Consider the following 27,863-nt stretch of genomic DNA (forward strand, 5'->3'; position numbering starts at 1 on the left):
TTTCAGCAACTGTGAAGCAAATACAAGTGTTTCAAGTGTTACAATTTCTTTTTCAAACCAACTGTAAACTTTCCTTCCTGCCCAGTGTCCTGCACCTGTTCCTGTAGTAGAGTAATATATGCCCAACCAGGCCAACAGCTGACTTGTTGAGAGAGGGAGCAAGGCAGGCAAGAAAACAGTAGTAAAGTGTCAAAGAGAAGAAGAAATAAAGAGGGGTTAAATTACATTTGACATCACACTTCCTGTGGGATTTAAAAAAAATTATTTGTACCAAAAACCTGGCATTAGGTATTGTGTGATATTTGGGAATAATTTTTCTTGCCTAGTCATACAGATTTCCATTAAGTCAAACAAAAGAAAAACATGATGATGCGCAATCAATGGCTCCATAATTTGTCCATCCCAAGAAGTTTAATAGTCCCTAAAAATGCTCTGATCAGTATTCACATTAAAGTTGGCATGGAATAAAATTTAGAAGATCTATTTTCTAAATGCATCTTATTGATATTTTCGTCAATATTTCCTATTCAAAAAATCAGCTGGATCTATCAGATTTTTCACTTAGATGCCACAATACAGAAGAAAAGATCTGTCGCTATTCCCATTGGAATGAGAACTCAAGCATTGGCTTGCAACAAAAAAAAGAATACATTTTGACTACTGTAAATAAAAAAGTTTGACTAAATTTCAGTGTCAACAAATGAAAAACATTGTTTCTTTTTAATGGAGCTGGAAACTGTTTCCACCCTAATAAACAAAGTGCAGCTGGTCATAAAAGTGTCACAGGTCACAACCTTAGGAAGTGTCAGACTGCCTCCGCTCCACCTGTATGGAGAAGTCCTGCTGTAGCACCGTTCACCACACTTAGAGCAATGAGCTATTTATACCACCTCCGATTGCAGTGTTTGTCAAGTCATGCCCCTCTGAAAGCCTTTTTCCTCTGCCTAAAGGAGTATTTCCCCCCAAAATGTAAATTTGATGAAAATACTACTCAGCCATTCTGAGATGTAGATGAATTTGTTTCTTCATCAGAACAGATTTGGAGAGCTTAAACATCTCTTGCTCTCTCTTTCTGATGGCACCCATTCACTGCAGAGGATCCATTGTGATGTAATGCTACATTTCTCCAAATCTGTTCTGTTTAAGCAGTGAGAGAAGCAGCAGTGAGTATTAGCAGGCTAGCTGTCTCTATAGCTCTGATCTCTGCCCACAGGTGGGACGCTATTTCGGGCTTTCCCTTGTTGTCCCACATTGAGTGGAGCTTTTAGCATAGCAATTTAGCCCTCAGATTGAAGAAAATTCATTTTTAGAGCAACTTTCAGAGGCTTAAACAATATAAGGGTTAAATATATTCATAAAATGGAGTCAGAACCTTATAGTATGACTTATAGTGTATCTTATTTTTTTTTCTTTTATGGTAGGAAATGCAACCCCTTGCATGACACTATACAGACATCTCATGCAAGCATCCTCCTTTTGGATGCTTCTCAAAGCTTCTGGTTAAACCCTTTTAACCCTGAGTATGAGTCTTCCAGTACCGAAGGTGTCGCAGTCTGAAGAGAGAGAGAGAGTTCATGTTACAGATGACAGTGCTGTCCTTCAGGCTGAGGGGGTTTCCAGCTTGTTATGGTTAACACTTGCTGAATGAATCATTTGTAAATATTAAGATGGGCAATAATTTGCATCTAAAAATTCAAAAAACCTCCACTCCCCGACCACCACTGGCTGGTGAGGTAGAGAGCTGCAATCAATTACCTGTTCAAAGTTTTTTCGTAGTATTATTAGTCATTTGTAATATGAATACAATGCATGAATGCTCTGGAGGGAGGCATTAGAGCTGTTCATCCCGAAAGCATGCTGTTGTGTCAAAGAGCAATGAGCCAATAGATCCCCACTGACAGGTCTGAGTCACCACAGCAACAAGACCTGTTGTCTATTAATGCTTAAGTAATATTAGTATTTTCTAAAATCATAAATCCAAACAATAAAACAAATAATAATTTGAAAGTGAAATTTTTATTCAATTACCTTTTTTAAATGTAAGTTGTTATGCGCTGTGATATTGTTTGGGTTCTGGAGTGGCCCATTGAGATATCTGGGTTATCACACACCTCTATGTGACTGTGATAAGTGGGTCAGAACTGACTGGACCAGCCACACACTCAAGATAAAGCCTGCTGGCTCCAACGGCCTACAATAGCTTTCCATGTAAACAAGCTGATGTTTGTGTGGAAAATATGAATTAAAACAAACAAACCTGATACATGCTTCCATAATGCTTCTATATATACAAACCTCCAATGTGGATTATTAATGGAAAATTTTATTTTTTTGGCTTGGCAATGGAAAAAATATGAATTACCATACAATTTACAGCAAATATATCTTTCAATAAAACATTTTTGATAAGGAAAAAAATATTATTATTAATTATTATTATTAATTAATCACGTGACATAATTTAACATGTATTATTATATTTGTGTATGGTACAATGTTTTAGTAGCCTGGCTCAAATAGAAGCTGCAAATAATACTATTAGACATAACAAATACAAAAAAAAAAACCAAAAAAAAAACCCAAACAAACAAAAAAAAAAACAGACGAAACCGTCGCCAATGAGGAATAAAAGGCTGAATTCAACGTAAGTTTTACATTTTTTTTTAGTGTACATGCAGGCTGCCATTAAAAATACATAAACTAGTGAATAAGCACATTACTAAATAATAAATTACAGGTAATTTATGTCGATGACAGACTGAAAATAACAATTACGGTGTTCCAACAATTAATTTTGTGTAAAAGGGCCTCAGACTCGGAGATAAGGAGACATATGTGGTGCGACAGCTGAAGCCGTGAGCCGGTGGCGCGTGTGGAATGCGGTAGACGGAGAGGGGCACGGATATTTTTATGGATAGCGCCCACCGATACCCGACTGCGCTCATTTGACTCTCTGTCGCACAGGGAAGAGAAGACTCAACTTGTGCTTGGGGATTTAGACTTGATTTTGGCATTATCAAAGTCTCTGTGAACTACAGAAGAAGATAAAAATCTTATGATTGAAGACAAAGGGAGAATATCATTCTAAAGAAGGTAGGATATTTTACGTTATCTCTTATGAAGTGTTAAGGTTAATAAAGCCGGGGTGGGGGGGGGGGGGCGTTAGATGAGGGCCTGTGTTATCTTTACTTAACTCACCAAGAGTAGACTTTTATTTATTCCTTTTCTTATATACTTTTATTTTTTCAATTGGATCACCAAATAATTAAGGGGGAAAGGTTTATAAATAAAAAAAAAAACTGCAAAAAGCAGTTACTAACCTAAACTAACCTAAATGAAAATATTAACATTTTTGTGACAACTTTGGCTAAATGCTTTTAGACAGAAAAACAACCTCAGTATCAAATAAAATTCTGAAATCAACCTTAAATGTTAAGTTTAGGTCTGAATTCTAAGATTGTAAACATTGTAGCCACATTTAAGGAATGGATGTCTGTGGAAAATGTTTAGTGTCCTGCATTAGTTCACGACAATTGATGAAAATGTATAATTCAGTTGGAAATGTGGTGTTTAAAAATGGCAACACTGTTTGCGGGCACCATATTGTCTTCATATTGTCATCTTCTAAAAGTGAGGTGTGATCAGTTGTGAGTTCTATTCACCGGAGGAGCACCAGTTGTGTAAGCGGCAGTGTTGGGGAGTAACTAGTTACATGTAACGGCGTTACGTAATCTAATTACAAAATTAATGTAACTGTAATTAGTTACAGTTACTAAGAAAAAATTAGTAATTAAATTACAGTTACTTATGAAATTTTTAACGATTACAAAGGGGATTACATTTGAATATTTACACACATCCACATACAGATTTAACCGATTTATTTCCCAAATTGCACTGACTATTCTGAGACATACCGCCCTAATAATTTCCGGGATGCGGAAACACAGTCATAAACCCAGTCATAAAAACGGAATGCCTAACGCGGACGGAATATACCACATTTTGGATGACTAAATTAAAAGTAGGTCAGTACACTTGAATCAAAACATGACATGGACTAGTGTCTGTGAATATTAAGCCCCAAAAATGCAACATATGACTCCTGCACGTTCTGTGTGTCTGTGGAAATCAGGCGCGGACTGGACACCGGGAGAACCGGGACGATTCCCAGTGGCCTGGCAGCCGATTTGGCCCGCTATTTTAATATCATTATTGTATAATTGCCTGCCGAATGTAATAAAGCGATCATTTGCGAATCCGCCATTTGATAATTAAATCTCGTGACTCGCGCGCTCTCCGCGCTTCCGCCAAACGGTTTGGATCAGACTCAGAGTAATCAATGCGAGAGAGAGAAAAGAGTGCACTGTGGAAGCGCACAGCTGGAGCCGAGAAGCTGAACTACTGTTCACGGTTTCAGGTCAGTTTCATCTGTAAAGATGCTTTTTTTGTCTTTGTTTTTTATTTATTCATTTAATCAAGCAGCAGCACGTTGCTCATCAGTCATCACTCAAAATACTATATAAAAGACATCATTATCTGTTGTAATGTTACAGTAGTAATTTAGCTGAAAAATAAACAGGTTTTTTTTGTGGAAGCTACGACAGACAACAACACAACCCTTACGAAAATTAAAGTTTTGTTATTTTACTAATAATCCAGAGAACATGGTTACTATTGTTTAAATGTGGTAACCAAAAATTATTTTACAAATGTATTTATTTAAAAATAAATAGAAATCCATTTGCAGAACAAAAAACAAAACAAGGTTATTGTACTTTTATATAGGCTAATAAAAGCATGGTCAATTTTTGTAAGGGAAAAACATGACTCGTGTACAGTATTAGGATTTTTATATAAATATATTGTAGTATTGTAGAGTATTGTATTGTACAGTATAGTTTTGTTCAATCTTGAGTATTAAAGTCATGAGAGAGATGGATAATGGGGCAAAATAAAGAGACTGAAGAGAAAAATGGAAGTGAAGGTGCAGTTCAGGAGAGAACTTTTAATTATTTTGCATGTCCCCAAATTAAAGATTTAAACCTTTTTTATGTCAGGTCCATACAAAAAATAGTTTTGTCCATTAATTTGTTTGTATGAGTTTGAATTTTCCAGTCTGAATTTTTTCCCAGTCCGCCCCTCCTGTAAATTAATGGCAAAGACATGGTTTCATCTACTACACATAGGCCTACTGAAGCTCGCAGTGTTTTCAACCTCTGCCATCTCAATATAGGAGTACACGAACACATAAACATAATTTCTAGAACTGCTCTGTGTCACATCATGTGCATTTTACTTATTTTGAGAAAACTATCACCACATCATATACAAGGAGACAGCAGTTTAAAAAAAACACCAATGTTTCAGGAGTTTAGTACACAGAATACGTCACATGCTTATTAGATAACTGTATTTGAGTTGATGTATATGATTTTATTTATTATTATTTAATTTTCACAAATTTAGAAAAGTAATCAAAAGTACTCAAAAGTAATTAGTTACATTACTTTAATAAAGTAATTGAAAAAGTTACACTACTATTACATTTTAAACAGGGTAACTTGTAATCTGTAACCTATTACATTTCCAAAGTAACCTTCCCAACACTGGTAAGCGGTAGTCATATATGAATAGAAAAGGAGAGTGACTATGCATCAAAATTCAGATGATTACAGGTATATAATATTACATATGTAGTGAATCATGCCTAAAAAAAAAATTCTTTGCTGCGTGGGTAAATGCTGCTACTCCTCTGGGTTTATTGTAGCTTGGATGAATGATGTCAATACTTACGAAATGCAAAGATACCATTTAAAACTGTGCATAGTTTAAAAACACATTATCACAATAAATAAATTGACTGTATTTTTGCACTGTAGAGACACAACACATCTGAATCATCCGAAATGTAGTCATTTACTCAGGGGTCTTGTGTGCCATCTGGGTGCTGACCTCTTCTTAGACTCATATCTCCAGGTAAAAATAGCCCCAATCACATGGCCGGACCCAGACTGGGAGTTAAATTTAGGGCCTGTTTGTCCCAAAAGGCTCCTGGTGGAGGTCCCACACACATCTGTTCTTTTATAGACCACCAACTAACACTATCAAGACTCAAAGCTCACTTTAGTACCATTTACTTACCTTTTAAAGAAAACATGTAACAGTCTAAGAATCTGTAACATAATAAAGATTGCAGTTAGTCAAAAGCAGTGCCTTTGCAATGGAATCTTGTGGTGATGATGTCTTTTTCCCAATGTCAGCTTCATCTGACGTATCTTGCAACAGGCCCTGTTACAGTGTGTCTAAGAAACAACAACATGACTGAAGTGATGAGCATGGCGGACGTGTCAACAGACATGATGCATATAAACAACACAAAAAACACGAACGATATAGCTGATGATAATGATACAGAGAACACAATCAACGATGAGGAAACATGTGACGTGAGCATGTCTGAAGAAGTGGAGATAAAGAGTGATGCAGATGAAGCAAAGAAGACCAACTTACCAGAGAAGAAAGAGCCAAAACAGGAGACAAAGACCACCGGCCGGACGAGAAAACGAGAGAGGGTTTCAAAAACGAATGAGGAAAACATCAACCAAGTGGAGAAAGATGAAGAAGAGGATGCATCGCATGATTTGACAAATATGTCAGAGGTGGCACTAAAACAAGAGGTACAGTATGATTAGGCTATAAAAATATGCTAGTAGGCTATATAAGTAAATACATACATAAATATTTCAATATTTTCAAATAATTACACACCTCTAAATGAATTATAAAAAAGTTAAATGATTAACCGACTCAAATATAGTGTGTATTTTTGTGTGTATTATTATGAATACAATTATTTTATAAAATAAATATAAATATATAAAGAAATAAATATAAAACACATATTTTAATATAGAAATAGCCAATTATAATATGAATTATATACATATACTGTATGATTAATTAATTATTTTCTTTTATGAAAGATTTCAAATTCTACATTTTAAAGAAATAATATGCTTTTTATGAGATGAAAAAGTAGTCAACTGTGTTTTATGTCATCTTTATATAATCAATACTCTCTGCAAAACAAAAAGAAGAACAACTAGAAATTAACAAATTTTCCATTTCTCTATTTTACTAACAATCTCTCATACCTCATTTTCTCTTTCTTCTGAAGAAACTGCTTAAAACATCTAAGCCTGTACAGAGAAGTTATATTCCCAAGTTGGGGAAAGAAGATGTGAAGAATAAGTTTGAGTCCATGCAGAAAGCTAGAGAAGAGAGAAACCAAAAGAGAAGTCAGGAGGAGCAAAAGAAACGCAGAGAGCAGTACGTTAAAGAGAAAGAGTATATTCGCAGGAAGCAAATGGTCAGTAGAGAATCGTGCCCATCAGCATCTTGTTTTGTCACTTCATCTACTGACTGCCCTGCCACTAACAATGCATACTAGGAGATTTTGACTTAAGGTTAATAAAGATACTGCTTGCTGGGTATGTAGTGTTTGCATAAGATTTGGCATGCATCAGTACCTGATTTCAGGTATTTAAAATAATTTACACAAACCTTATATATAAAAAAAATTCTTTTATCAGTAAAACACAGCAGTATCTGTGATGCCTGCTCGCTGCATGCACACTCTACTGATCCCCTGCCCATGTCATGATTGATGGCCCAATCAGCAACCGCCCCTGTAGGTCATATGTGCCTGTCTTACAAGGATTAAGGCCTGCTTGGCTTGCTACAACCAGCATGGTCTCTGATCCTGGATAAAACGGCTAACCTCACAACAACTGTCGGATCCTCCATAGATAAAGGAACTCCTTGCCTCTAGTGATGAAGAGGAAGAGGTGAAGCCGACGAAGACAGAAAAATCGTATGTTCCAAAGATTACAGGTAGGGTGAAATTAGAAAAACGGAGGCATATCGAATATTCGATTTCAGGACTGATCCAACTTAATCTTTGTAACAGCACTTTAATCCCGTTATAGACACCAACTGTCGGCTTTCTGTCCATTCACAGGCAGCGTGAAGGGGAAGTTTGCAGAGATGGAGAAACAAAGGCAGGAGGAGGAGCGGAAAAGAACAGAAGAGGAGAGAAAGAAGCGAGCTGCACAGGAGGCCATAGAGAAGGCCAAGATTCAGAAAGAGCTGGCCAAGAAAGCAGAGGAGGTGAGTCAGTGTGTCATGATGACAGGCTGTGGCTACAGGAGGATGCTTTTAATGTGACTTTGGCAGTCGGCTGCTTTATCAGGTCTACTATCAGAAAATCTCCACCAAAGTATCTGTAATCACTCACGTAATCCCCTGATGTAATGTAAAGCACTATTTTAAAATCTAGCAATATATGGAAGTGAAATCAAATCATGGAATGGATTTATATTATAGAACAATGTCACATTGCAATAGAACAATGACAGGCAAAGTAAGACATTCTCATAATCAAGCAAAGTTAAACATTATTAATTTAGTGGATTCCTAAACTATGAGTTGAATTAAATAATTTGTATCATTATATAATTTTATTTTATGTATTTATAGAAAAAATATTTAATTGTTTAAATACATATACAAATATAATATACATTTGGATTCATAAAATGGCCCACTGTTAAAAAAAATAAAAAAATCACACAAACACACTTTTTGTTCAAGTGTGATTTAAAAAAAAATATTTAATAAACGTTTTTTAATGCATTATCTAACATGAACTAACAATGTGCAATGTCTTGTAACAGCATTTGTTAGTGCACAGTTGCACATCATGTTAGTGCACAGTTCATTGTTAACCGCACAACTGTTAAATGTAAAATATATTTAACATTTTTATATATTTTAGATTAGCATTAAGTTAAGTAAATACTGTAGAAGTATTGTTCATTGTTAGCTCATGTAAACTGATGTATTAGCTGAAGTTTGAAACCTGTTAGTTTAACACATTTATTCAGTAAGACTGCATTTGATTGTTCAAAAGTCACAGTAACAACATAAACAATGTTACAAAAGATTATATGGCTGCTGAAAAATTCAGCTTTGAATAAACATTACATTTTTAAATATACTAAAATAGAAAACAGGTATTTTAAATTGTAATGATATTTAACAGTATTACTCTTTTTACTGTATTTTGATCAAATAAATGCAGCCTTGGCGTGTTTCGGAAACATCTTCAAAACATTTTTTTAAAAATCTTACCAAATCTTTGAACAGTAGTGTATAATATAGAAAGTGCAATATAGAATATAATATAGAAAATGTGTGCAATGATGCCCAACTGACCTACTGTCCATTACAAAGACATGTCAGTTCACATTTAAAATGGCACTGGGTGTTAAATTTAAGAAAATTCCACACTTTCTGGAGCCATAGTTAACAAGCATGGACAACAAGTGACTGCCAACTGTTTCCCACACCACTTGCAGGCCATGCTCTCTGACTGAATTAGCAGTCCCATATCTCTGTCTAGTATGACACAAATGAAGGCAACTGTGCCAGAAGAATGTCTTCTGCTGTCAGGCCTTATCTGAAACCTGTCTGGATGCTTGTCCCATGACTGCAGAAATGTTGCAGTTCAAAGCAGTATATATATAAAAAAGTTATTGCTTCAGATTAGACCTCACATTTGTTTCCCAAAAATCCTAACAAAACAGGAAGACATTTAATCATACCTTTATAATTCCAGTGACAAAATTGTTATTTTATCAGTTTGGGTGACTGCTTCACTTCTTCTTAATCACAGGACGGTGATGATAGTCTGTTGGTACGAGTGGTGCCTGTAAAATCACAAAAACAACCAGGAAAGATTAAGATCAACTTTGAGGACCTGGAGAAGAACAGAGAAGAGGAACTTAAGAAGCGAACTGAGGAGGAAAAGAAGAAAAGATATGACGAAAACCGGCGGTCTTTCAGAGAGGCCAAGCGTCACTCCATGATTGAACAGGTGGACGATGCAGATTCTACTCCTAAGGAGAAGGAGCCGGTGACCCCTGGTAAACTGCATCTGACCTTTGAAGAACAGGAGAAGGAGCGACAGGAGCAGCAGAGAAAACAGGCAGAGGATGAGGCCCGACGCAGACTGGAGGAGGAAAGAAAAGCTTTTGAAGAGGCCAAGCTGGGCATGGTGGGTATATTTCCACTACCAGAAGATATATCAGTTTGCATATACAATATATAGAGTAGACACTTTTTTAATATTTGGACACTTAATGAAATAGTTAGCCAAAACTGAAAATTGGCTTAAAATTTACTCACCTTCAGGCCATCTAAAAAGTACTGTGAATAAGATTGTTTCTTCATCTGAACAGATTTGGAGAAATTTTGCCTTGCATCACTTGCTTACCAATAGATCTTCTGCAGTGAATGTGTGTTATCAGAATGAGATCCATCATTGAAAGATGATGGATCTCAAAATCCATCATTAAGATATTTTTATCTTCAAACTGTTTATTCTGGCTTCTGGCCTCTATCCATAATGTAACTTTCTCCAGTGGAAAATATGTCTCATTTAACTCAGGAGAGAAATATTTACAGATCAAGCACCATTTACAAGTCAAACAGTTCTAAACAAATATTGTGATATTTACAGTTAATGGAATGAGCTACATGGATGGTTATTCTGCAACAACCATGTGTAAACTTGAAAATGAAAAATGGCCTCAAGACCAGCTTGTTTAAAGTGGCTCAGAAAGTTAGTTCTGAGGGGAAAAAACTATAATAATGTAATAATAATAATAATAATAAACTATAAATCACAGGCCCAGGATGATGAGGATACTCAGGATCCCAAGGAGGAGAAGGAAGAATTCAGACCTGGTAAACTTCGTCTCAGCTTTGAAGAGCTGGAAAGACAGAGGCTGGAAGAGGAACATAAGCGAGTGGAGGAAGAAAGGAAAAGACGAATCGAAGAAGAGAGAAAGGCCTTTGCCGAGGCCAGAAAGAGCATGGTCAGTTTGTGTGCTTGTGGAACAGCACCATGGTAATATCATGTTTATTTTTTAATGTGTACTATGGTAACCATGATCTTCTTTGACAGCATATATCAGAGTGATTTTCTGATCAGGCCTACATAATATTTAATAGACATAAACTGCTCACTATAATTACAAAAGGTCATAGACAGCATGTACAAAATGTCTGACTTGAAATATAACAGCTGCAATCTACAATCAGACAGAGATAAGGGATTACTGATTTGGCATAGTCGGACATGTAAATTGGACACCAGAACAAACTCTTGACTCCTCTCAACTTATTTTCCCCAAACCTAATATATTGATTCACAGGTTGTAAATAGTGATGATGACATCCTGCTGGCCATGATGAACTCAGATGGGGCTAAACCCGGGAAGCTGGCCATCAGCTTTGAGGATTTGGAAAGACAGAGACGGGAAGAAGAGCAGAAAAGGAAAGAGGAGGAAGCCAAGCGACGCCTGGAAGAAGAGAAAAGACTTTTCGCAGAAGCTCGCAAGAATATGGTAGGACCATGCATGAGAACTTATTTGCAGATGTACAGTCCATTTGCATGCACTAACAAAACAAATCAACAATAAAAATCCATTAAGTGAAAAGTGAAGTGACATTCAGCCAAGTATGGTGACCCATACTCAGAATTTGTGCTCTGCATTTAACCCATCCGAAGTGCACACACACACAGAGCAGTGAACACACACACACACACTGTGAGCACACACCCGGAGCAGTGGGCAGCCATTTATGCTGCGGCGCCCGGGGAGCAGTTGGGGGTTCGATGCCTTGCTCAAGGGCACCTAAGTCGTGGTATTGAAGGTGGAGAGAGAACTGTACATGCACTCCCCCCACCCACAATTCCTGCCGGCCCGGGACTCGAACTCACAACCTTTCGATTGGGAGTCTGACTCTCTAACCATTAGGCCACGACTTCCCTAGTTCCCACGACTTCCCTGGGCTTATATATAACGTTATATTTAACTGTTCTGCTTTTTGATAATATAGCATAAACATAAATTATGCTGCATGTTTATTGTAATGCAATCTGCTCATTATATTTATATCATCTGAGCACATGTTGTCTCTCAGCTAACAAATGTTAACCGGCATCAATTTCAATACATCAGCTTACTCACGGTCTCTGATTCACTCTAAAACAAATAATTCAAATGTGAACACATGTGCTCAAATGGTATACCTGCTGCAGTGCTTGTCTGTTATGCTTTTCAAATTGTGTCTTTAAGAGCCCTGGATTGGATCAGGATAATTTGACTGGATATGGAGATACAGAAGTAAGAAACGTTTATTTTAAAAAAGAAACAGCTATTCTGCTAATGTGAAGAACTGTCACAATGATTAATTATACAAAATAAATACATGAATAAATAAATACATTTAGTGAGGCTTAAAACAAGCCAAAATATTTAGTGGAAGAAAAAAATAAACATATATTGAGGATGCTATACATTCTTAAAGAGGAGGTATCATACATATTAATTCCAGTTTAGGTAATATTTCCCACAAAGTTCCACTTGTATTGCCATTTGTTTTTTTGGCTATGGATAATGTTATTGTATGTTTTTATAGCACAATGAACTGTTGATAAACTGAAAATTCGATACCTTGTGATTTGACCTTTTTAAATATCTTGCAAATTTTTGCTTCTCAAGCAAATGTGTCTTGTTTAAAGAATGTTTTTATATTTTTCTTGTTAATAAAACAAGATACAATTGCACTGTATAATCATTTGTAGTGTAGAAAATAGTAATATTCTGTTCTGAGTATTGGTACAGAAGAGAATTAGGGGTCCAGACCTTCAGTAAAGCCTATGTTATGAGTTTTTGATTTTCAACTGGGATTATTGTATATCATTTATCATTTTGCACTATACTTATTACAGTTCAAGTTTCTGTGGGATGTTTCAGCTCATGAACTGAAGTCAATTCTTCAGTACTGAATTTTGCACAACCTTGTTAAGTAATATAATTATATGCATTTTATATACCTAGCGTTTAGAAATATATTCATGATGTTTGATTACCTGTGAAATTATTTTGATTTTAAATTCAGCATGTTTAGTTATTATCAGTCAAACATAAGAAAAAGAATAACACAGGAAAACTCTTGTTCCCTGCTCAAGCTGTACAATACATATGTTCATATGCAATTAAATATCAGTCGCTTATGAGATGTTTGTCCCATTCTTGTGATAGATGCAGGATGATGATAAAACTCTGGTGAGGACAGAGTCACAGGAAGCAATGCACCCAGGTAAACTAGAAATCAACTTTGAGGAGATGCTGAAAATGAAAGAGGAGGCAGAGCGAAAACGCAAGCAGGAGGCCAGACGCCAGAAAATGGAGATGGAGAAGAAAGAGTTTGAACAGTTGCGACAAGAGATGGGCGAGGTCAGCTTCATGTGCCAATAAAATTATCATTACACTTACAATTTCAATATGCTTCAATAATTTACATTGTTCTATGGATTTGATTCAGGATGAGATCAATGAAAGCTCTGAGGTGGTGAGCACAGAGTACGAAGAACTAACAAAGCTGAAGCGAACCGGCTCCATCCAGGCCAAAAGCCTGAAATCTAAGTTCGAGAAGATCAAACAGCTCACAGAGGAGGACATCCAGAAGAAAATCGAGGAGGAACGAGCAAGAAGGAAAGAAATTGATGAGAAAATCATTGAGAGAGAGGCAGAGCGCTGTCAGGAGGTAAAAGAACCAGGGAATTTCTCACATTTTCATTCCCACTAAACAGCAGTGAAATTAGGAATTTTGCTAATTTCTTTCACAGGATGAAGATGAGGATAAAACAACTCCAGCTAAAGCAGAGGACGTCCCGTTCAGACAGAAAGTGGACATGCGTGCACGTTTTGAACAAATGGCCAAGGCCAGAGAAGAAGAGCAAAAGAAGAAGATCGAAGAGCAGAAATTACAAAGGATGCAATTTGAACAACAGGAAATTGACGCTGCCCTTCAAAAAGTAAACCTCTCCTGGGTTACTTTGTTTAAGAGCTAAATGGTGGACTGATCTCAACACTAATGCATGGCAGAGCTGCATGTAATTTCTGTTGCTTTGCTGTTTTTTCCATGTGAAACACTCTGTCATGTGTCTTGTTAGAAAAGGGAAGACGAGGAGGAGGAAGAGGGCAGCATCATTAACGGCTCCGCCGCTTACGAAGATGAAGAGGATCACGCCAGGTCGGGCGCTCCGTGGTTTAAAAAGCCCCTTAAGAACCAATCAGTGGTAGATGCAGAGCCTGTGCGGTTCACAGTGAAGATCACAGGAGAACCCAAACCAGAGGTCACCTGGTGGTTTGAAGGTGAGCTGCTGCCGGACTCTGAAGACTACCAGTACATTGAGAGAGGGGAGACCTACTGCTTGTACTTGCCGGAAACGTTCCCCGAGGATGAAGGAGAGTACATGTGCAAAGCCGTCAACAGCAGAGGAACTGCTGCCAGCACCTGCATTCTCACCATTGAAAGTAAGCTGCCCTCCGTCTCCACTAACCACCTGCATGCTGAGATTTCTTATGCTGTCTCTAACCTCGAACGGATCGCACGTTCCGCTTCCACTCGGTTCTTCTTCTTCTTGTTAATATGTGTCTCTCTGTCTCCTTGTCTTTCTCCTTCCAGCTGAGGACTACTGATGCTCTCCTTCTCTGGAACTTTCCCTGACTTTTATTTTTTCTTATATAAAAGTTCATTTCTGAAGGTAGGGCCAAAAACAGGAGTTTTTTTTTTCATTCCTCCTGAAGATATGCTCAATGATGAGGTGCAATCTGTTGTTTACATTAGATGCTGCACTCACGGTTAACAAAACAACAACAACAAATCCATATTTGGGATGAATTTGTGCCAAAAACACAGATACTGTTCCCATGATCTTCTAGCAAATATACATAGCATAGCTGAAAAAGAAATTCAGTTGATTAAATCCAGTTGAGTGTGTTCAAAATAAAGCCACCATGTCACCGAGGAAGGATTTCATACCCATGCAACTGAATGAAAGAGATGTTAATTAAGAGTTTGATTCAGTGTCTGTAAAGGGGCTGTGGTTGCATTTTCTTTGTTAAATTCTTATAAGCACCTCTGTTCAGACTTTTTTTTTCACATTTTGATCTGAGTATTTAAAGTTTTGAAATAAAATGTACACATGGAGCTTTCATAACCCCAGCTGTTTCTATGTTAAATTGTAGTGAGTAAATGAAATGTATGGACAGTGTATGTAGGTTAGCAAAAGGTGATTTTAGGTTTTAGGCAGAATATTTGTGTAATGTACAAAATTATAATAAAATTCATGAAACTGAAGTGAGGTTGTCTATTTTATGAAGTAACAACTTTATTTATGATACTTTTCTTTGAAACAAAGTCATTAGTTAGAGAAGAGGCCTGACGGATTCATCTGATTACTGTTTCAAATAGAATCAAATGCATGATTGTCGGTAAATATGCTTTTTTTTGTTATTACATAATGCAACTTGGTTTAAAAGCCTTCCTAATTTGAATGTAAGTATAATTAAAATGTATTTAGATACAAAATGTAATAATAATAATAAAAAATATGATGATGATATATATATATATTTAACCGTTATTTTTAACTAGGCATCAAGACATGTTAGCTTGACAAAAAAAAAAAAAAAAAAAAAAAAAAAAAAATATATATATATATATATATATATATATATATATATATATATATATATATATATATATATATATATATATAAATCATAATATCATGTATTTTAAAAGCTAAAAAGGCTCCAAATGTCGAAACATAAATAAAAATAAAAAAGCTCTGTTTTGAGTGCCAACAACTCTCCAACCAGAATACTACAAAATAGTATGTTTTACTCACTTTTGCCAACACAAACGCGTCAAAACAATATTCTTCTTTTCAAACTGGAACAGTTATCCATGTAGCATCCGCAGGGAGGCGCAGTTGTGTCATTAATCCACGCTCTGTCAACAATGGTCTGCTGTCTGGTAACTATAGCAACAAGGCAAAAACCTAGACCGCTAGTTAGCGTTTAAGCCTCTGCAGCTTTCTTTACCTCATTTATCCCCCAGTCAGTACATAAAACATTAAAATACCATGTTGAAAATGCAGTTACGGCGTGAAGATGAAAATATGACTTGTGCCGACCAATAGTATTCGATGTGTGTGTAAAGTTTGGGGATATTTACGTCGAACTAGCCAACTTGCTATCTTGTTCCCATATTTACCGCGGTGTTATTGTGATCCATGATGGGCAAAGATGTTGAAGAAGTCTCCGCGTCTCTAGTTCGGGAATATCTCAGTCGAAAGGTGGGTGACAGATCAGTTTCATTCAGTTTATTTTATTTGGAAGACTTGTAAACATGGCACACATGCTAACGTTCCTGTACCACCCAAAGCAGCATTGTAGGTGATCTTTAAACACATTTATTTAGTATGACATACATATTCTGTGTTTAAAATGTAAATTTCTAATGAAAAATGTGTCTTTTTTTCTGGTTGGGTGATGAAATGTACTTGCAGGGCCTGAAGAAAACCATAGCTTGTATGGATGAAGAGCTTCCACGAACTAATTCAAGCATTAGTAACAGAGCAGATCTGCGCAGAATACTTCACCTTGAGGGCCTTTACAAAAAGAATAAGGTATCAAAGCCATCTGTACTTAAAATATCAAGAATGTTGAAAAAGCAGAGAGGTCACAAAATGCATTTGTGTTTAGACAGAAGAACATCACTTGAAGTCAATGTTGGAGATGATGGTGAAGGACAGAATGAGTGAAGGTGGCAAAAATAAAGCACGCCGACATGGTGACACTCAAACCACATCCAGTTCCTCCACAGACACGACTGGGAATGTTAAGAGAGAGGAATATTGTTTGGAAGATCTCTTGTGTGACAGTCCAAGGTATTTATTTATTTTGCACAATTCCAGTGTGTTCATTTGTTTGAGACTTTCAAGATCTGTTGACAGCAATAAACAATCACCTTTTACGCAGGTTATCTGAAAGTAGTGTGTCACAAGCTGTTGTGCCTTCCCAAACACCTTTTGAAAAGCTGCACAAGAGCTTTGCTGTTCTCCCTGAAAATGAGAGAAGTGTATACAGTTTATCGTCTAGCCAGGATAGTCTCTTAACTGTTTCGAAAGAGGGATTTCCTTCTGAGAAAAAGGTCGTAGACACTGACAGCCAGAAGAACAGAAGTAGCAGGATAAGACGGGGCATTATGGCAGGTCCCATTGCCAGCTCCTCGCAGGTGATGAATGTTGATTAAGTTAATATTCATTTGTTTAAAAAGCTATTTGTTTAATTTCTTTACTAATATTTAATTCTACACCATTCCTCCTAATCAACATTGCATTGCTTAATTTTCTTTAGGAAAGTAACAGGAGGCGTCCAGCTCGAAAAGCAATGTCACCTGTTATGGCAACACTGGAGGACAGTAAAGAAGCAGCAAACTGGACAAATAGTGTCTATACTACCAATACAAAGTCTATCCCATTAGCATCTCATGAGAGCAGCATGTTTTCTAATGTACATACAGGAATCATAGACCATAGTGGACATGAGAGGACGTCAGATGTCAAACGTCGCTTGTAAGTTTGTTTGAATATGCCCAGTATTTAACCTGTGTATGTGAAACCTACTCTACATTTTTTACGCAAACCTTCATTTGAAAAATGTTTTTGAAAAATGTCAAAAGTCTAGAGGTGAAAGGTGGGAATGATTCTAGGGGCCCATAGGTCCAGGGGGACCCACAACAGTTTCTCAATTGTATATTTAAAAAGATAAGGGGACAAAATCAGTTTACAATTAGGAGGCCCAGATTTCCTATCAACAACTAAATGTAGGCATGAATTGAATACGGGTGAAATCCCTTTCATGTAAAACAGTACGGCTCAAAGACTATGAAATTTGGGATGGTAAAAGAGGCTGTTGGTATTTATTCTCAGCTGCAATATGTCAAGTGAGTGATTATTAACTTTTATTGTTTCCTCTCCAGAAAGAATTCGGCACCCAGCCCAAAACTGGATGGACTCCATGTGTTGGAAATGGTTTTGGGTAGTGCACCTAAAATCTTCAACAGATTACATTTTGTACTGTAGCCAATACACTAGCAGCTGCTTTAAAATAAATGAAGTGCTGTTTTTGTCCATGTTAAATGCTTGTGCAGTTGTCCACTTTTCATATTTATTTTTCCAATCCTATCATTTTGAAATCAGTGCAACTAAAATGTGCTTTAAAACAATCGTAATCGAAATTGTATAGCTTTGAGACACCTTTTTTACTATTTTACAGATGACATAGAGAATGAGGAAAGCCTGTTTGATGTTTCTAGAACATCCATGCCAGAACTTAGTTTGGACAAGACTCCCATGGACCAGATGACTGCCACTGTAAGTGCATTATCATTTTAACATCCCCAAACCATTATCTCTGATATTAGACCTGTCTGAAATTACATCTGTGCTCTTGTGTCAAACTCAGGCTCTAAAGGAGATCATTTTTGGTTCTTCTATGGCTTGTTTCACTGAGGAGTGGAAACGACAGAATTTTACCTTTTCAGATACTCCTGGTTTGAAGTATGGGATTGTACAAAAGAAGGTCCAGTATTCCAGACAACCTCAAGATTTAGTGTAGTTTTGGTGTGTAAACTTTCGCTTCATGAGATCTTCTGGGGTTTTTTTTTCAGGGAGGACCATGTGGAGTCCTTTCAGCAGTTCAAGCTTGTGTTCTGCAGAAGCTTCTGTTTGAAGAATCGAGCAATGATTCATTGGTGGAGTGCGTATGAACATCAGTCATATTTTAGCAAGTTTTTCTGTTGAAAGATTAGATATTATGTTTTATTATCATGGTAATATAATTTTCATAGCTCTTATTGATCTCAAATATATTTGCATTTTTATAAAAAAAATTATTGACGTTTACATTTTTTTTACATTTTTTTTATGTCTCCAGGAGACTGGAGGTATCAAATGTTTTAAGGACAAAATGTCTGTCTCAGGCTTTGGCTGACATACTATGGAGAGCGGGCAATATGAAGAGAGCCACAGTCGCAATGTAAGTGTCACACATTTAGAATTGTCACTTCTATTTACAAACCCATTGTTCATTTCTCAACCGTCAAGAACCTGCCCCCACAGAAACACAGGAAAAAGTCTGTTCCCCCCGATTGGACGCTACAAATCAGATGGTATTCTAGAAATGGTAAGGTCATTTTTTGACCCTTAAATTGCCTTCTAATTGCATCTTAATCTTTTGATGACTACATATTTCTCTTTTGTTAATAGATTTTTTTCATATTCCGCGTAGATAATGTACGTCACAGTGGAGACCTTAGATGATCTCACTTTAGTTCTTGAGAAGCACGTTAGACAGGTAAGTCTGCACTTAAATTCCTCATGATGACGCATCCCGTATACATGATGTCTAATACTTGTAGAATCGACATTTTCAAAAAGTCATGAAAAAATATATCGTGAGATTCATTATGTACAATATTGTTAAATATTTGTTTTATATATATGTAGTGTTACTATTATTGTTTATAATATTGTTAAAGATTTGTATTTGAGCACATGCAGTGATAGTCTTGATGCATTTTAAGCCATATATCACCTGTTTAATAGCTCTTAATGTGATTGATGATGGCTATTAGTAGCACTTTTCTTTCTTTCTTTTAGTTTGAGTCTGGTCCCTTTGGCTGTATTTTGCTTACTGTCTCTGCCATTCTTTCCAGAACGATTGCAATGTGAGTTTCCACCTCTTTAATTCAGTGCAGACTGTTTACTTTCATATATTCACAGAGCTAATCAATTTTGTTTTTTGTGATTTAGTATACAAACTGATATGGATGTGCCAACTTCCACCCTCATTGGAGCTCATGGCTACTGCACACAGGTTTGCCATATTAACATTTTATACTCCTTATCCTGATACACATATGCAAGCATTTGATTTTTCTCTTATTGGACACAGTGTTGTTTGATTTTTGTACAGCTCCAGTGTGTACAGTGTTCTGATATGATTTAGTCATTAAGTCTTATATTTTCCCTTTCATTTTTTTCTTTAGGAATTGGTCAATCTTTTGCTTTGTGGACGGGCAGTTTCAAACGTCTTTGATGATGAAATGAAGCTTGATTCCGGAAATGGAAATTTTACACTTCTGAAGGGAATTAAAGCATGTTGTAATATTGGGCTGCTGTCTTTATTTGAGCACTATAATATATGTAAGGTAATAAGGCTTCAAACATGCTAACATATACTAAGATATTATATCCAAATTTCTTATATCTAGATTCCTCTCTTTTTAAAGGTTGGATCTCACCTGAAAGCTCCCAAGTTTCCAATATGGGTAGTGTGCAGTGAGAGCCATTTCAGTGTGCTTTTTTGCCCCTCTGAAGACCTGGCAACCGATCACTGCAAAGAGGAAGAGTTTGATTTGTACTATTATGATGGGCTGGCCAACCAGCAGGAACCAATTAGATTAACAGTCTGTGAGTCTCAACACACACAAAAAAAAACACTGGTTGTATTATATGTAGGATTTGAGGAAAAACAAAACAAACACAACCTTTGCACACTTGCTTTGTAATCAGGGTTTATTATAAATCAGTATTAAAAGGCCTTGTGTGTTTTGTGTCTCTGAACAGATCCACGTTCTGTTGCTGGTGCTGCTCAGAATGACAACGCAGACAGTGATCTCATTCCTCCACTGGAGCTTTGCATCAGGACGAAGTAAGTCTTCTATTTCATCAGTGCTCAGAAGTTTATCTCTCTTGCTTATCAGAATGTCTTCTATAACATGTAAATTTGATATTGTGAAATACAAACCTGTGGTAACATTAATGCTTTAAATATGTCTTACAGATGGAGAAATGCAGTGGTCAGCTGGAATAATACCGATCCCATTCTTTGATAATGCACGTAAAGGAGATTTTTATTTGACCCTGTATGATTCCATCTGGTCTTAAACAAATTTCAATTAGGTTTTATATTTAAAAATGCATGCTTTTTAGTATTTATTTTGTCTTTTAAGATTGCTGCCATTCTCAATATTCATAGTATTTTCATCAGTCTGTTGCCCCTCTTGTTTGTTTTATACTTTATATTCATGTCACTTAGTGTCAGATTGATAGTATGGCATTAGAAACTGTTATGTTTTGACATACCTTTTTTTTTTTTTTTTACTTTGTTCAAATCATGATTAAATTATCAGAGAGAATGACTTGTGATGTGTAAATAATAGCCATTGTTCACTCTCTAGTAATTAAAGGGTTAGTTCACTCGAAAACTAAAATTCTGTCATTGTTTACTCACCCTCATACCATTCCAAACCGATCTATATGACTTTTTCTTCTGAGGAACACAAAAGAAGATATTTTGAAGAATGTTAGTAACCAATTTGCATGACCAATAAATTGTGGACAAAAATGTGACATTTCTAAAAATGTCTTGTAAGTTCCACTGAATAAATTTTTGTAACGGCATGAGGTTGAGTGATCAATTTTCAATTGTTGGTTAACTATCCCTTTCACTGTATGCAAGAAAATGATTTCTAATGAGGACATACAGTGTCATTCTGTGCAAAGAATGCTTTTGTTGCAGTCTGTCCCAAAAGGAGGGACCCTTGCATGGTGAACACTACTAAAATGTCACAAGAAATGCATTTCAAATATTAAATCTTCTTTGAACTGGATCAATGAGTTATGCCAATGTCTCTTAAGAGCTCTCTTCATTCTACTTATGGCATTAGAGGACAGTTTACTCTCTATGTTTGATCATTTATTATTTCTGGTGTAGTATTTCTGTCCTAGTAATGTTATCATCATATGACTATAATTAGTCATTGTAATTTAGAAGTTTAATTTTTAATTTGTAGTGACATAGTATTGTAAACATGCTATATAGAAAAGCAACTGACTTCAAATGTTACCATTCTATGAAATAATCACAGCCCTATAGCAATAAACTGAATTAAGCAATACTCATTTGTGCACATGTAAAAGAACAAAGTGTAGAACATTAATAGCATTAGTTGATCAACACTGTGACCCCATTACAAGATGTTTGCTTGATCATTAATCATATTTTGTCAATACAGAAACAGTTTTCCTGATACAACACAGAAGGTTTATATGCAAACCTGCAAAAACAGATTGAAGCAGTTGATGAGTCACAATATGTGTTCATATGGCAAACATAACTGAGCACATAAAGTTCAACTCTGCCACCAAAATAGGGCTGAATAGCAATGCCTTTTGGGTAATAGTTCTGGTTGAACCTTACACACAAGTGGTCACTCAGGGTCTCATAGTTGGCTAATAGTCAACAGCTGCAGCTGAGGTTAGAGCTTGAGCTAAGAGTTGATTATGTGAGTTTTGATGCTATATTGCACGTATGCCTGGAATTTGAGATATGCTTACAGGATAGTGGAATTCTTGGACTGATAACACCAATGTAAACATAAATATTGTGTTGTTTTTCCACCAAACAAGTGTTTATTGCAACACAAACATCCCAGATCTTATAAACAGACATGCATTTTAAAGGAAGTATTTCCTGGCAAAAGTATATCATACTTTTACAACATCTGACTCTGATCACACTAACTCATTCACTTTGATCTGTCTTTTCCCTTACACACAGCTAAATTGTCTCACTCCATGCAAACATATCACTGTGCTGTGGAACTTTCATCTACCCATCTAGCTGAAAGTGCTAATATATTTTCTCTTACAAATAAAACTCATAAACGGCCTTGTCTGAAGGTCCGATTTAGTGTCCTTAATAACTGATAGCTAAATGTAAATGAGTGACACTGAATTCTCTCTCTCTCTTTGTGTGTGTGTGTGTGTGTGTGTTTGTCACAGTACTCAAACTGACCTCAAGGTGCCTCTGTTGTGTTATGAATACAATTTCAATCACAATTGTTTGTGTGCATAGTAAAAGCACTTAGTCTGAAAATAATTAGAATTAGAAGTGATTGGTTGGACAATGACAGTTTTTGCTCACTTTCTTTTCTCTAAACTTTTTATTTTTGCACTGACAATGGTCCTGATGTTATCATATGTGAGTCTCCTATACAAGGCTCCCAGTCATTTTATAAGGGCCATCTGGTGTTTTATTTTTAGGGTCTTGATAATGGAACAATTTCCACCCACACATGGTGATGTCATAAATACATAAAGTATCGGTCGTTAACCCACCAATGGGGATATATTACTCAATTGACATCATTTAGAAGCGGTCAGGAATCTAGTTAGCTGACGCTGCTTCCTGACAATGGTAGACTCAATATTATGTGTTCTGCTTTTATCAGTTGTTTCTGATATATCTTAAGAGCCTTTTATGCTCTATGTACATTTTATTATTTTAATTTCCTTAAGGGCATATACCAACCTTATTTATAATGCAAAAGGGATTTATAAGTTGAATGTCCACGAGACTTCCGGTGTCATCAGTTTCCAGTTATTTTAGCTGAACAAATTCAGTCTGCTATGCTGCTTGTTTTGTTTTAATGATTATATTATTTATAATTGGAATCGGAAGTCACATACATTCATAGAAAATGGACCATTCCACCAAATGGGTGCCATTTCTGTCTCTAGGACATTATAGGTACAAATATGCTTAAAATTAAGTTAACTATAAATGCATTTTATTATTAAGTAAGTGTCCTGCACCTTAATCTAACTGCAAATTTATAATATATAATTAATAAAATTATTAAAGACTACCTAAAACACTGAAAATATAGCATTTGTAAATGTCCCCAGTGTCTAACGTTACATTTTAACATGAAATATAATGTTGAAAGTAATTGTCCTTCAGAAATCATTTTTATTTTGCATTTTTTTGTACCTCCATACCCAATCTGTGCTTTAATAACTGTCACCCCGTCCCGAATACGGGATGCCTATGTTTACTTCACTATATTACAATCAAATCTAATCTAATCTTGACAAACTGTATATCGTTGGAAAGGTCTAAGACTCCTGAATATATAATCATCAGAAGTTATATATCGACTGAAAACTTAAAATTTCAAAATTCATCCTTTGAAACCCATTTTTAAATCAAACATTGCATTACCATGTAAATGGTACATCAATATCATGTTACAAAATGTTTTCAGTCATGAATTATAATAAAATTAGGTTTATATCATGCACATTCAAGTCTATCTTCAAAAACGTGAGTGACAGTTAAGGGGTTAAATACAAAAATACATGAAAAATAATTTTATAATATTTTGGATAAAATACATATTTTAGTCATGTCCCCAGGTTTTCACTCAGTCCTGTTACCCTTACACATTCCCCTCTCTGAACAACTAGAAAAATTCCACAAGACACACATGAAATTGCAACATCTGGATCTTCTGAAGGCAATGAAAAGACAAAAAACATGTGGTCTTATTTTCTTTTATGAATATTTCATGATATTGTAATGGTGGCTGGGAGCTTCATTATAAATATACTCTCCTGTTACCTAAATTATTTCTTAGATGTTACTTGTCTTTGTTTTTTTTTTTAAAACAAATCTTTGGTGAATTACTATAATTTGCTGAGTATTCTCATAAAATTAGTATGTATTCCATGTGGCTAGATTATATGTATTTGCTAATTTTATCCTAAAATCTCTATCCTGTTACTTTCAGTCCTGTTACTCATATACTCATCCTATACTAATATATGGTAACTGATTAAAAGTAACAGGAATGAGTAGTGTCATCAGATTTATTCATGTAAATGTAAATATTAGCCATCTTTTTCAACGTTTTGGCTTTCTATCTGCACAAAGACGATGCTTTTACTCTGTGGTTGTTCCTGCATTGTTGTTTTATATTAAATTCCTGCAAGTATGACAGAAAATGTACTTGAAATTTCTGTCCTGTGGCAATTATGTATTAGACTCATATGGAATGGCATTTGAGTGTGAGCTGCATATTCTTTTTTCGTTATTTATATCTTATCTCATAACCCATCCTCTACACCTAAACATAACCCATAGAGAATCAAATAGAAACATGATTTGTCCTTGTTTTTATTTATTTTTATTTTTTTTAGCAGTGAGGTCAGCTCAAAAGTCAGTGTTCAACACTTTCACTATATCGGTGTGGGCATTAATACCTCACATATGTAGTCAAATCTGAATACTAATATAGTGGATACTTAATTTATACCATTGTTTAATAAATTGCATCATAGAAAATTGATAAACTTGAGGTTTGAATCACCTTTAAAATGAAAAATGGGTTTGTGTACTTTTGAAAAATACACCTTGTTTAGATAAATAGTGAGGGATTTTTTTATTAGAAAAATAAATTTTTTGACTGTGAAACCAAATATATATTTGAAACAAACACCTGCCTGAGGGGGCAATGAAGGATTTTGTTGACATTTTTAAACATGCTTTTTAAAAGACAGAGTTTTGGTAACAAGACTGAGAAAAATGCATCCATCTTCCACTTCAAAATTGTGTAAAAAATAAATAAAGTTACATGAGATGGACCTATACAGATTTTGAATAGTTAAATGTGTATTACTAGATTCATTCTTTAAAAAAAAGACTAAATTTAGATTTTTTTCATTTTATTTTTTTATATTTTAAAGAGTTTTGGAAGCAAATAGCACCCATTCGGTGGAATGGTCCAGCTTACTTCCGCACTGCAAAATAAGGTGGATATATTTAGTGTTAAGAGTTTGCTCCCAAAATTGCCTTGTTGCCATTATGTCTTCATGGATGAAGAATACTGACATCACCTGTCTCTTTTCATTCATGCCTGAGTATCACAAGCCAACAGACGCAAAATAAGTGGAGGTGGTGAAAGATTCCCATGTGACATGTCAGGAAGGAGGAAAGGAAGATCTGGAAACCTGACAAATAACACATGTCCTGAGGAGAAAGTCCTTTCTTTTTTGCTTGTCATGTGCATGCACTTTGGGACCAATAAAACCTGAGGCCCCTACTGAACATCAAGAAAAGTTTAAATACTAATGCCACGAATGGCAACCCAAGTCTAGTGCTGAATTAAATAAATGACATCCTGTCTGTAAGATCTTCCACTTCGCATGTCAAAGTATTTGTCTGGGTGGTATTGAATTGAGTGTCAGCTAATTCATATTCATGTTTTGTATTTCCCCTAAATTGGTGTTAGTCATAAACTGGCAAACACAAAAATGAACCATAAATCGTTAGACCACACAAAATAGATCAAGGATCTTTCAGGATGAGATGTGTGGGTTTAAAAAGAATATGGAATCAGCTATAAATAACAGGACAGGGCCCCTCAGGATCTTCTAATGGGATTAAAATGTTTACTTTGCAAAGTGTTGCCTCAGAGGCAAAATTATGGAGTACGTCATGTTTCATTTCAGTACAAGCATCCTTTCCTTTCCTCTTCCTTTTTTCTGAAGAATCATTTCATGTCAGACTGGTTTCTTTTATCATTATTTTGAGTGCAGCAGTTGTTAGGCAACAAGAGTTCAGTTGAGTATTTTTACTTTGTATTTATGTATATTGTTACGAACCACTGTTGTTCAAATGCTCGTTTCGAAAGGGTTCAGCAACATAAAAGGAGACGCAAGGTGAAGAGCAGTTTAAAACATTTATTAAGACTAATAAATGACTGCACACACTCACGTCTCTCGATTTTCTCTCTCTCCCCATGTAAACACACATTTACTCTACAGGAAAGTCAACACAGACATAACAAACACTAACAAAATGAAACAAAATAGTAGCACAAAATACAAAGAACACAGCTTGAGTTGACCAGCGGCTAGGCATCATGACGCGCACGGAGTTCACCATCACGTACCTCACCCTCCTTCACACTCCACTTATATGCTCAGCACGAGCTATCAGAGCAACGGGCCACAGGTGCGCAAGGGCGGAGCCTACACTCAGAAAGAAACCCCAATTAGAAGATGAAACAAACACACAAAAATACACACAGGCAACACCCATAAGGCTGAGGCCGCAACACGTCTCCCCCTAAAGGAAGAATCTGATTTTTTTCTTTTCTGTCCTTCCTTAGAAGAGAAAAGAAAACTGATTCTGCATGAAATCACACAGGGAGCTTAAACTAATCCGCAAGACAATGCGTCTGCTACCACGTTGTCAGCCTCTTTTATGATGGATCTCTAAATTATATGGTTGAACCATTAAAGCCCAACGCATCAATCGCTGATTATGGTTGCACATTTTGCTCAGAAAAACCAGCGGATTATGATCCGTGTAAACAACAACAGGAGAAGAACTAGACCCCACATAAACGTTAAAATGTTGTAATGCTAACAACATAGCTAAAGTTTCTTTTTCGATCGTTGAATAATTCAACTGATGACGGTTAAACTTAGCTGAAAAGTACGATACTGGGTGGCCTATTTCGGACAGCTCCCACTCCAACCGGACTAGCGTCTACTTCAAGCTGGAATGGACAAGTCACATCTGAAGAAGACAGTACAGTACATGCTCTTATATCCTCAAGACTTGACTATTGCAATTCTTTATATAAGGGTATTAGTCAAGAATATATTCAACGGCTACAAAAGGTACAAAATGCTGCAGCAAGATGATTAACTAACACTAAAAAACGTGAACACATCACTCCGTCCTTGGTCCATTTACATTGGCTCCCAGTACAGTATAGAATTGATTTTAAACTCCTTTTATTAGTGTATAAATCTCTTCACGGCCTTGCACCGACTTATTTATCAGATTTGTTAATAGGGTACAAGACAGGTAGAACCTTGAGATCATCAACTCAAAACCTGTTAAAAGTTCCGAGGACCAAGCTAAGCCCGAAAGGCGATCGTGCCTTTGGGGTAGTTGCTCCAAAACTTTGGAATAGTTTACCATCACATGTAAGGGACACTGATTCTG

General features: G+C 36.0%; 2 protein-coding genes across 6 annotated transcripts; both read left to right on the plus strand.

The window, feature by feature from the left end:
- The first annotated feature begins 2,932 nt into the window (after positions 1-2,932).
- nexn (nexilin (F actin binding protein)) lies at positions 2,933-15,024 on the plus strand. 4 transcript variants are annotated; one of them, XR_009422791.1, is made up of 15 exons: positions 2,933-3,093; positions 6,264-6,680; positions 7,181-7,372; positions 7,812-7,896; positions 8,024-8,172; positions 9,740-10,120; positions 10,755-10,943; positions 11,283-11,474; positions 12,210-12,257; positions 13,179-13,373; positions 13,462-13,683; positions 13,766-13,954; positions 14,093-14,456; positions 14,608-14,686; positions 14,770-15,024. XR_009422791.1 is itself a non-coding variant. In XM_059503878.1 (14 exons), exons 2-14 carry the CDS (start codon positions 6,321-6,323, stop codon positions 14,619-14,621), a joined length of 2,580 nt encoding a protein of 859 aa, XP_059359861.1. In that variant the 5' UTR covers positions 2,933-3,093; positions 6,264-6,320; the 3' UTR covers positions 14,622-15,024. The 4 variants fall into 4 exon arrangements, 3 of the variants coding, with proteins under 3 accessions (XP_059359861.1, XP_059359862.1, XP_059359863.1); XM_059503878.1 differs by having other exon boundaries at positions 14,608-15,024; XM_059503879.1 differs by lacking the exon at positions 12,210-12,257 and having other exon boundaries at positions 14,608-15,024.
- A 792-nt stretch (positions 15,025-15,816) lies between these two features.
- On the plus strand, positions 15,817-21,669 carry mindy4 (MINDY lysine 48 deubiquitinase 4). 2 transcript variants are annotated; one of them, XM_059503881.1, is made up of 18 exons: positions 15,826-16,285; positions 16,499-16,618; positions 16,695-16,879; positions 16,971-17,226; positions 17,349-17,566; positions 17,974-18,032; positions 18,270-18,367; positions 18,459-18,575; positions 18,664-18,752; positions 18,930-19,031; positions 19,115-19,178; positions 19,284-19,349; positions 19,655-19,722; positions 19,808-19,871; positions 20,044-20,205; positions 20,287-20,467; positions 20,624-20,708; positions 20,841-21,669. In XM_059503881.1, exons 1-18 carry the CDS (start codon positions 16,223-16,225, stop codon positions 20,887-20,889), a joined length of 2,046 nt encoding a protein of 681 aa, XP_059359864.1. In that variant the 5' UTR covers positions 15,826-16,222; the 3' UTR covers positions 20,890-21,669. The 2 variants fall into 2 exon arrangements, 1 of the variants encoding a protein (XP_059359864.1); XR_009422792.1 differs by lacking the exon at positions 20,841-21,669 and having other exon boundaries at positions 15,817-16,285; positions 20,044-20,200.
- The last annotated feature ends 6,194 nt before the right edge of the window (positions 21,670-27,863 follow it).

This window comes from Carassius carassius, chromosome 21, assembly GCF_963082965.1.
Source record: "Carassius carassius chromosome 21, fCarCar2.1, whole genome shotgun sequence".
Classification (NCBI taxonomy): Eukaryota; Metazoa; Chordata; class Actinopteri; order Cypriniformes; family Cyprinidae; genus Carassius; species Carassius carassius.